At 48.8% G+C, this 11,405-nt stretch overlaps 1 protein-coding gene across 4 annotated transcripts in view; it reads left to right on the forward strand.

Moving 5' to 3' along the window:
• Gas7 (growth arrest specific 7) overlaps positions 1–11,405 on the forward strand; it is a 234,896-nt gene that overhangs the window by 190,980 nt on the left and 32,511 nt on the right. For all 4 annotated transcript variants that reach the window (XM_028780144.1, XM_028780147.1, XM_028780145.1 and 1 more), the window contains exon 5: positions 8,050–8,103. In XM_028780144.1, the coding sequence (XP_028635977.1) occupies positions 8,050–8,103 (54 nt within the window). The remainder of the gene's footprint in view (positions 1–8,049; positions 8,104–11,405) is intronic.

An 11,405-nucleotide genomic window follows, 5' to 3' on the forward strand; every position in this document is an offset into this window, starting at 1 on the left:
TGTGTGTGTGTGTGTGTGTGTGTGTGTGTGTGTGTGTGTGTGTGTGTAAGAGAAAGAGAGAGCACATGTGTGTAGTGGGGTGGTCTCCTCACAAAGTATCTAGAAGAGCGTCTTATGGAAGCCTCCATGCCTTGTCATACTTTCTCTAGAATCAACATTGACAGCCTACAGGAATATCTGATGATGGTGATGGTGATGGTGATGGTGATGGTGATGGTGATGGTGATGGTGCTGGTGATGGTGCTGGTGATGGTGATGGTGCTGGTGCTGGTGATGGTGCTGGTGCTGGTGATGGTGATGATGGTGATGATGGTGATGGTGATGATGGTGATGATGGTGATGATGGTGATGATGACTGATGACCATGGTGTTAATATTGCTGAGGTCAATAGCTATGTATGCTCTTGCTTCTGTGTGGTCACTGAGGGAAATACCCTGTGCTCTGTGAGTGCCATCAACTAAGATGTGACACCCAGTTCAATGCAGCCAAGGCTGTCGAGTTTGGAAACTTAGTAAGTTGTCCTCTCAGGGGACCAAGCATTGTTTGGACTCAGGCTCAGTAAACTGTGGTGGAGAACTTGAGGCTCGGTGTGAGATGGGTCTTTCAAGTCTCCTGCCTCTTATACAGGATATGATGTGAGCAGGGTGTACATCCCCAGCAGCACTCAGATGCCAATCGTGGTGCTGCTACTGGAGACCATGTCTGGAGAGTGGGAATCAAGGCTTAGTTAACACTACACAGAACTGTGTCTGACTCTCTCAAATTCCTGTTCACATGCTTGTCATGAATCAACCCTGGCTTTACATGTCCTCTTGAGCCACCAATAGCCCCTCTACAAGCTGGCCGGTGTGTTAGAAGGGAAAATGGTTTCTCATCTGACCTGAGCATGTTTCTGAAGACATGAGTTACCATTGAACCACAATGAATCACGCTGCTCTGCCAGCACCATGAGGAAAGACACTGGAAACAGCTCCCCATTCTTTCCTCCCTACTGAAAGGTGACTGCCCTGGCCTTCAGAAGTACTGTGAAGCTCCCACTCAACCATGTAAAGCATCCATGCTGCTGGGGCAGCTTAGAATCTAGAAGCTGATTCATCAGTGTGCTGTAGGCCTTGGATGGAAGAATTTCTCCTGTTGTATCTGTTCTTGGAATATACTCAGGAATTCTGATTTATATAAAAAGTCATTCATACACGGATTATTTATTCCTCCAGAACACTGGACTACTCTAACCATCCAACAAAGGATTGACAAAATGGCTTCCAGTGCTGGACATCTAGTCAGTTGGTGATATTACACAGCCATTAAAAGCATCTCCCCGAAGAAAATGTAATGACTCAGAAAATGCTTCTAACTTAAATCAGATGGGAGGGCTGAGGAGAGGGCCCAAGGGTTAAGAGTATACTATTCCTCCAGAGGATGTGAGTTCAATTCCAAGCACTCATATCAGACAGCTCACAATCTCTAGCTCCAAGAGATGATACCCTCTGCATACTTCCATGAACACCTGTACTCATATGGGGGTTGGTGGGTGGGAGGGGTGGGTGTGTTTGAGCATCCATGGGTGTGAACATGTTTGTGTGTGCATGCATGTGTGTGTGTGTGTGTGTGTGTGTAAATAAAGAGTGTACAGTCCTATTTAGAAGAAGAAAAGCTGAGTTTATGAGAAGAAAAATGACCAGATCATCTGTGGTGGCCTAACTGCATCTCAGACTGAGTTTCTGCAATGGAGACATTTGGTGGCATCTCTGATTTTGGTTGTTACCACCAAAGAGGGGGTGTTGGTGCATGTAGTAGATGCAAGGGATGTCACCCATTGTTGTACAGTGGGCAGGACGGCTCTGACAACAAGGAATTACCTAGTTTGAAAATATGAAGCAAGTTTTCTAAAATCTACACATTTCACTTTTATAAAAGACAGATACAGTTTTTTTGTTTAAGAAAATAGGATGCAGCTGCTGGAGAGATAGCAGGTGGAGTGCTTATTGCACAAGCCTGAGGCCCCGAGTCCAATCCAAGCACCCATATAAGAGGCAGGCCGTGGTGGTGACCCTGTAGTCCTAGAGCTGGGAGTGGAGACAGGAGGATCAGTGGGGTACGCTGGCCAGCCAGCCTAGTGCAGTTGGTGATCTCTAGGGCAATGGCAGACGATGTCTCAGAAATGAAGGTGACTGGGACTGGCCTCTGCCACACCTTGTGTATTCTCACATATATGCATGTGCATAGACACACCACACACACACACACCATACCATACACACACACATAACACACATCACACACACATACCATGCACATATCCCACACACACGCACCACATACATACATCACACACACCACACTACACACACACACACACCACACCATACACACCACACACACACACACACCACAGTTGATAAGGGGTGTGTGGTACTGGGTTTCCAGGGAAGGCCAGCTCTTAGCCCCAGCTTGGTAGACAGTGACTGCAACACACAGGCAGGTTAGAAAAATATTCTTTTTGGTTGATAACCCTGAATTAAGACCTCCTCGAAGAAACAAAAATAAATAGTGTGGTACGTGGAAAAGGTAAATCTGCATCTACCCACTCCATCCCAGAACTGTAAAGTAGATCCTTTAGTATTCTTTTAGGCTATAAAAAGACAACATTTGAAAAGGAAACCGCTGTTTTTTAAACTCAGTGTGTGAACCACTGAAGCTAATTATCAAAAGTGCTCTACCAGCTAACCATGAATGGGTTGAGAGAATCTCCTTTAAAAGACAGCAGGGCCCAGGCAATGCCTAATCACACACAGCATTCTTCAATATGCAGGGAGATTTACTCTCCATCCCCGACTGCCAATCATAATTCATAATTGCTCTTGATAATATCTCAGACTGAGACGTGGTTCAGTGGTATTTACCTAGAGTGTTCAAGGCTCAGGGTTTGGTCTCTAGCATGTGTGTGCCTATGAACAATAATTAAAATATGAGTGAATGAAGGACCAGGTAACTATCAAAGAGGCAGGATTTGAGGCCACAATGGCCAAGCCCAGATTTGCAGAGTGCCTATTGGTTTCCCTCTTCTTGAGCCAGCGAATGGGAAAAAATGCGGATAGCAGGAAGGGGCAGGCACACCAAATGTCCTGAGACTCCTGAGGTCTCCATTGCCCAGTCTTTGGAGAGCTGGGTGGATGGGTACAGGTGGTGGTGATTTGGTGCCTCCCAGTGGACAGCTTCAGTACTGCAGACATCAAGGGTGCTGCTGCTTGGGTCCTGGATAACGGGAACCATCCTGGTTGGGAGAGAACCCAGGAGTCAAAGGCTAATAGCCTTGCCAACCTTTGTGGAAGCAGATCTTAGATTGCACTTCTCTTCCTGCCTACCATTACTTGGGCCTTTTTGTAATTCATCCTTCTGTAATGCTGGCTTCCTAACTACCCCAAAAGACACAAAGGAGAAAATGGGGCACTTGGGGCATAGGCACCTAACAGGGTATGTCGAAGAATACAGTTTAAGTGGAAGAAGAGCTGAGATGCTGTCTCTGGAGTCCCTTCCCAGGCCCCCAGCTTCAATAACACACGCCCCATTGTCCACTTAGGTCTCTGCTAGGTTCTGAGGTATGAAAAGGCTCAGCCCTAGCTGGGGAGGACAATGGGTAAACAGTTGTTTAATTTTATCAGCAGTAAGAACAGAAGGAAGTGTGCACTATGAGAAGCCAAACCAGTAGTGCTGAAGGCATCAGTAATGGGCTTCTTAAGAAAAGATGCTAGGCTAAAGGAGTGGAAGGCTACAAGGAGGGTTGGTTAACAAAAAGATGGGGACAGCGGACATTCTTCCAGACAGAGGGTGCAGCATGTAGCTGCCTAGAGACAGGAAGGAGGGTGAAGCTTTCCAAGAACCCACAGACACCATGTATGTGTCATGCTGTGACTTACTAAATTGGCAGGTGTGGGAGGGCAGAAGATGGGGCAGGAGGGGTCTACATGGCCCATCACAAGGAGCACAAGACACAGTGTTGGGAACTAAAGAGGGTTTTTCCTATACCTATAGGAAACCCCCTACTAAAGGCTTAGGATCCAGGAGATCCTTGGGGAGGGGTGCTACAAAGACTCTTAAAAGAGGGGCTGTCAGCCTGCATGTCATGGATTTGCTCACTGCTTAGCAAGTAGTGTGTGTTCTTGCTGACAGCAGAGTTGCTGGGGTACAGTCAGAATGTCAGGATGTCAGGCTGGCAGTTCAGCCAAAATGGAGGAGAACCAGGCAAGCAATACACAAGTCAAGAAGATCACGGAGGAGTCTCTACTTCAAGGCTACCCTGGGCTATGGAGTGAGGTCTGGGTCCAGAAAAAAAATTATTCTCCAGAATTATATGCAAAGGGCAAAATGCAAAAGTGTCTGTTGTAGGAATCTGTAAATTTATGAAAGTCAGGGGCTTTCTATGACAGACCCATTGACCTAGCATCTCCTTTCAGTGAGCGGTGGCAATAGGCCCGTGTTAGCTCATGAATGGCCTCATGACTTCCCCCACCTGTACATAAAGCAAAACTCCTGACTTATAGCTAAATCAGTGGTTCCCAACCTATGGGTTGTGACCATCGGAAAATATCTCTTTCCAATGGTCTTGGGAGCCCTCCAAACATACAATTATTTTTGTTGCTATTTCATAGTTATAGTTTTGATACTGAGCACTGTCTCAGCTCCTAAGACCATAGGTTGAGACCTACTGCTCTAAATGTAAGTGCTTCTAATTGTAAACCAATGGGAAAGATATCAGAGTATCATTACCAAGAAAACACAAACCCAATACTACCACCATGTACATCCTATAGCCTAACTCTTTACTAGTCACTAAAATGCTTTTTATACCTGCTTTTTTCCCCCAGGCCAACAGCCATTCGAGTTTTTGATATGAAAATGTTGATTACTCTGTCTCTTTAGCCCCATCTCTCTATCATTGTCTGTCTGTCTACTACTCCCCCCACCTGCCTTTTCTGTCCGGCTGTCTACCTACCTCATCACCTCATTTGTTGAGATGCAACTAATTATTATGTAGTTCCATCATTTAAAATACAGTCTGGGACTAGAGCTCTGTAGGTTATAAGGAGAGACCAACGCCCAATCCTGTGAAGGAAGGGGGGGCAGGGAAGTGGGGGTGGTGCCAACCAAGCATCATTGGTTGTTTTTAGGGCACTCATAGCTGTGCATCTTGCATCACAACGGATTGTAGAGAATCTGCATCCCTCCTGGCCTCCCCCATGCCATGGGCTGCTACTAGCCTACTTTCTGAATCCAGCCACTTTTTTATGGCATTTTATCTACAGGAAGGTCAGCTGTATGCGCTCCTTACTGGCTGACTGCTTTCACTCAGGATGTTTTTGATGTCTCTGTTGAGTGTGCTCAACTTTGATTCCTACTGCTGACTAGTATACCACGAGACAGCGCTTTTGTCATCTTGTGTGTGTCCGTCTCTTTGTCTAGGCTGATGCCCCATGGTTTTTTCTTTTGCCTGCCCTCACACTGACTTCTAGTTTGTTTTGAAGACTCCAGGTCATTCGTTGTCTTATAGGCCAACCTACATTCTTAGTCTGTTTGCTTTCTCACGCTTACACCTAAGCTTGGGATTTGACAGGTTTTCTGTGTGGGGTGAGATGGCTGCTGGCTGTTGCATCTCCGGGGAGACTCACACTTGCAGGTCTGCACCCTGTTGGGGAGGCCCTGGGTCACTGTAGTAACTACTAGATTTATTTCACTTTTTCCCCTTTCTGATTGATGAGTAACCCATGGGACACTGGTGTGACACTGTGACTGTCCTGCCTTCCAACAATAATCACTCTGTACCTTGAGTATCAGTGAGAATCGCAGTCAAAATCACAGTTTGACACTGGGATTTCCAAGTGGTGAACTCTGTAGATTTTCATGGGTATTCTCCTGGAATGGCGTGTTTCCTCCGCCCAATGTGGGGTGACTACCTGGTGGTCATTACTCCTATTGATCTCAGATGGTCCCCAGTGAGGCCTAGGGGGCTCATCCGAGACCAGCTCCTTTGACCTTTTGTTATGTTCCCACCCACATTTAAGTTCTCTCGGACTTGCTGGCGCAGAAAGTACTCTTACACTCTGTCTTTGGAATTAGCTATGTTTCTAGGAACTTGCATTCCTTACAGTGGAGAATAACAAACAACCCCCCCCAGCCCAGCAGAGGATGACTTCTATAGGGTTTCTTACCTCCTGGTTCTTCACACCTACAATAGCAACAGCAGCCATATACAGACTTATGGCCAAGGTCACTGGTCCCTTTATTGCCCACCGTCAATCCTGGACTACAGTAGGCACACAAGGACAGTAGCAATGAAATGTTGGTCCCTGACAGGGAGACTTGCAAAGAAGAGAGTCTAGCCCTGAGGCAGGCCTGCCCATTTCTTGGCAGGTATGGGCTTGGCCAGTGTCTCTGTGTGGAAGAACCACAGAGAGATGGTTGTCCCCGCCCCTTCTTGATAACTGCCACCCAGGGCTCTCTGCTTGTCTTCTGCATTGGGCACTTATAGTCAATGTCCCAGAAGGGTAATGGTAGCTTGGAAGGGTACAGGTCAGTCCAGCTGGATACAGCGATGGATTAAAAATACTATAGAAGATATCGTTGGCCACAAGCTTGACTTCCATCCATAGCATGTCAGGGTGGCAGAGGAGTTGCTGCAAGCACAGGTGACTGGATAAAGTGACTGAAAGCTTGTCAGGTCAGTGTGTCTCCAGTGAGGTTTCCAGCCATGCAGGACTGGTACTAGCTAGAGAAGTGTGAGAACAGTCCATTATAGAGATGAAAACCTGAGGTTCCAAGAGGTCAGTTCCACGGCCTTCATCTCAAAGTTAGTTATCCATCAAATGGATGCTCCTTGAGACTGCTTTTCACCAAGAGATCTGCGGATGGGATTTTTCTGTGAACAGGTCCTTTATTGGTCAGATCAAGGCAGTAAGTCTGTACCTAGGAAGGGTCTATGGTGAGCTCCATTTGGCCTGGCTTGCTGATGGCTTTCTGAAGTAAGAACCGCCCATCCCCAGGTATTCCCCTTGCCAGGGTTCAGGGATATGTGGCTTGAGGGTGAGTGAAATCATCTTGCTTCCCTGAGGCTCACTGGTAAAGCCCTTCATACCTTTGAACCCATGCCAACCCCAGAACACACAGAGTAGTCATCCATGGTACCTCAAGGGAGCTGTTTTCAAGGGCATCATGGGACCCAGAACAAGTGACATCTCAGGGTTCTGTCTAGGGAGCTGTGGAGTTGAACTTCTAAAGTCTCAGGACTGAATAGTCTCTCGTGTTGAATGTGGCTTTTTTTTTTAAAGCTGGCTGTTCTTGGCCATCTCCACCAACACAATCATGGGACTCTGGCCATCACTTATGGGGGCATGGGTAGTTAGGACTCTTGTTTTCTTGCTGACAGTGGGGACAATATAAAAAGGCACTCTGGAAGGATGCTCTGCTTATGGGAAATCACTGTGGCTCCCAGGCACTGGCACCAAGGCACATTGCCAAGGTGGCTGAGCCAAGCCTGTGTTCATTCCACGCATTCACCGTTTGACATTACAGACTAGGAGGGGGGGCATTCAGAATACGATGTCATGTGCTGAGTCCTCTGTGCCTGGGGTTGGGGGTGGGAGGGTGGCCTACAATCTGCCTTAACTCTCTGCTCCCCTGTCATTTCACTCCTATGCTTTGGCAACGTGGTCTGGTTACCAGTAGAGGGCAGTGGAGGGGTTAACTCTCCAAATCCCAGTTGGAAAGGAGAGGAAGGGAGACCTGGTTTGCTGTGGCTCCCTGGAGTCTGAGCTCAGCCTTCCTCCACTTTGCTTGGAGCCTGAGCACTCTGCAGCAGCTTGGGCTCTAAGATGCTATTGCCTGCCCCAACCCAGAATATGGTGACTCAGGAGTTAACAACAGGCTGACACCCCTGAACTTCCCCAGCTCAGGGTTCTTAACCAATCCCTCCACCCACCTGGGGAACAGGGATGGGGAAAAAAATGTCCAACATGGAGAACAGCTTTGATGATGGATCTCACCTCTCTCCCCAGAACCTGGGATCCTCATCGCCAGGCAAGAAACAGAGCAAGGAAAACACCATCACAGTAAGTGGCTCACTGTTGGTGGGGAGGGCTCGAGGGCTGGGGCTTTGGACCACAGCTGGGGTTGTCGCCGTAGCAACGTGGGATCACCAACCAGAATCGATGCTCACTAGGAAACAGAGAAGTTCCAACCAAAGCTTGGTTTTTAGCTGAAGTTGCCCCCATTCCCTCCCTCTGTCAATTTCCCATTTCACTTGCGCTCCTCTGGTGGAGGGGTGGAGGGGTGGAGGGCAGAAGGCTGTAACCAGGGAGAAGCTGTTTCTGTGTGGTGGGCAGGAGAAGGTGCTTGTGGGGGAGGGAGTTGAAGGGGGTGGAGTGTGCTGTGTGCAGAGATGTGACATGGAAATTACAGCCACCACGGGGCTGCTTTTGTACAGGGAAACTTCTGGAAGATGTCAAAGTTAAAAGCAAGAGAAAGCTCCCTGTAAATAGCGTTTCTGGGAGTCCCTGGTGAGAAGCTCCTGCCTAAACTCTCAGGGATTTCTCCCCCCTCTCCCCATCCCCCAACTCTGGCCAGATACCCCTGTAGTGATGGAATAGAGTTCTCAATTCTTCCCTTCATACCCTCTGATGCGCTGGGGCCAGGACATCTCCTCTCTCTATTCTAAGGAGAGAGATGCTTAGATTCTTAGCCAACAGTATCTCTCTACTTTAAGGAGGGAGATTGAGAGCCAACAGTAGAGATTTGAGAAGTGAGGTCTATTCAGTTTTGCTATCTTGGCATGAGCATGGGGGAGGCACCCGGGGGCATGCTGTCCTGAGCTCCTTGTCATCTTGTTTTGAGCTGCTCTGACTACCTCTGCAAAGATAAAACCGAGTGGGTGCCTTGCTGTGCTTGTCTGGTGGACCATCCAGCTTTGCAGGGAAGAGACAACCAAGCAATAAGAGCAACCATAATGCCCACTGCCACCTTTGTGGACACTCAGTACACACCAGAACTACTCCCAGTGGTTCTGTTTGCCTCCTCCTGCAGAAGCTGTGCTTAATGGAGTCAACCCTGCAGAGTGCTTGTATGGCTGGACTCTAAAGCCAGAGCATCATTTATGCTGTTCACAAAGTTAAGGCAAAGTTTGAGCAAGTTCCCCAGCCGTTTCTGTGTCTGCAGAGCAGGGGTGTGAGGGCCTCAGTTATGGGCAAGTGGTGTCTGGACCAAATTGGCCCACAATTGTAAAGTGCTGAGAACAGAGTCCAGCACACATTTTGTGCTCAGTATGCAACAGTGTGATTATTACACTGTCCACACATGAGGAAAGTGGAGGAGAGTGACCGATGGGCGCCATGCTCAGGCTCACCTATAGGAAGCATCAAGATTGAAATCTCAGCTCTTGCCCACTGCAGCACCGTTTCTGAGATGACTTAGGTCCCATGGGTCATCACCCCGTTTTGACCTCCTTGTATCTCCTGGAAACGGGGCAAGGAATCTCAGCCTGCTGCAACCCTGTAGCAGCCACAACCTCTCTTCCCAGGAATCTGAAGGAATCTGGCAGGCCCTAGGTTCAGGCTTCTGGGGACATGGACCCTATCTTTCACACTGTTCCCAAAGGCTGAAGCAAGGTGACAGCTTCTCAGAGCAGCTAGAAATGGAGAGAAAGAAAGAAGAGCAAATAAGAGGGAGACATTTTCATGATCTAAAAACAAAATCAGGAGTAAGGAACGACAGCCAGTGGGCTGGCTGGTTGTCTTAAAGACACACAGTGATGGAGCCCAGCAACAGAAGCAGGCCCCTACCGGGTCCTTTCACTCAGAGGCTTCTGAGTATGGCCCTAAGTTCCCATTAGATGGCTCACCTTGTCCCTCCTCCCTGGTCCTTCCCTCTGGCCTAATCAGCACATCTCTGGAGTGGTCTGCAGCACATAGCCACTAGTCATGGCTTCAGAGACACTGTTTAAGGTGTGGACCCTGAGAAGCATTTGCAGTTGCTCTCGCTGGGACAAGGACAGGAAGGTACCTTTCTGTCACTACTTCTAGAGGTTTGTACTCACACACTAGAGAACCGTTGCTGGGGAAACTGAGCAAAGGAAAAACTGGCCAGTGAGAAGGAAAATTCAGGACTGGAATCCAAGTCTCCCTGCTGCCAACCTGGGTGCTTACCCATACACCCCTTGGATAATCTAACCCCATGTCACTTCAGGCTGAAGACCTAAAACATTCTTTCCCTCATGCAGGACTCTGTCTCTATAGGCAGCTCTGATAGCTGCATGTTCAAACCCTACAGAACTCAGCACTTCTTCAGTAAATGGGATGGCCCCAATCCTAGGAGGCTGAGATACCTACTTCCCTGTCTCAGGGGATATGGGAGTGTGGTGAGCAATTTCCCTCCCATCTGATCTGGGAGGCAGCCATTGCCAGGCCCTGCCAGCGCAGTGTGCATATCCTCACTCAAGGAGCAAGGATTGGGCTGGATCTGAAGCTCAGTGGCCTGAAGCTAGTTTAGAAGAGCAGGCACATCCCCACCCCCCCATACATACACACACACTGGCAGCAGCAGGAGGGTTGGCATCCATGCTTGGGTCTCGTCACTGCCATCAGCAGTGCTGGGCTGGCAGGTGGGGGCGGGGAGCTGTTTGATTGAGAGTGACAGGCACTAATGACCGCTCACTGCCCTCGGCACAAACTTGACACATCAAGTTGTAGAGGATTCGAGCAATGGTGACAGGGAGGGCACCAGGCACAGGACATAGGAATTAGAGGACCTTGTGGTCCTCCATTTGGATGTCCAGCATAACCGGTCTGGAGGCACAGAATCCTAGGAGGGGAGTGAGTGGCTGGAGGAGAGCCCATGGGGGTCCTTCCCCATCTTCTCACCTTACCGAGCCAGAGGCACACAGAGTACTTAGCTGCAGCCTGGGTTACCAAACTGTAAACTCTGAAGGCTGTAAGGAGACTGACTAGAGCCCTGCCCTCGGACACAGACATCACTGACCTACAATGAGAGCAGGTGCCTCAGCTTCCCACGTCAGCCCCTTAGGTGGGTCACCATGTGTTCTTCAGCCCCAGTTAGCTATATAGATGCCTTACTAGCTGCTGTTGCTCCCTTTGTACCTTTGAAGAGCGTCTGGGAACAGCCCTCATGATCTGCAGATTGCCTCAGCCCAGCATCCACTGCGAGGAAGCATCCTGTCTATCGGGATAGAGTGTTTCTCCATGTGGCTGTGGGTGAGGCTGAAGATCCCCAGAGGAGTTGGTAGGAGTGGCCATACCACCCACCCACCTATCCATCCACCCACCTATCCACTCACCCACCTACACACACACACCAGAGAGAGAGAGAGAGAGAGAGAGAGAGAGAGAGAGAGAGAGAGAGA

This window comes from Grammomys surdaster, unplaced genomic scaffold, assembly GCF_004785775.1.
Source record: "Grammomys surdaster isolate TR1022 unplaced genomic scaffold, NIH_TR_1.0 364, whole genome shotgun sequence".
Taxonomy (NCBI): Eukaryota; Metazoa; Chordata; class Mammalia; order Rodentia; family Muridae; genus Grammomys; species Grammomys surdaster.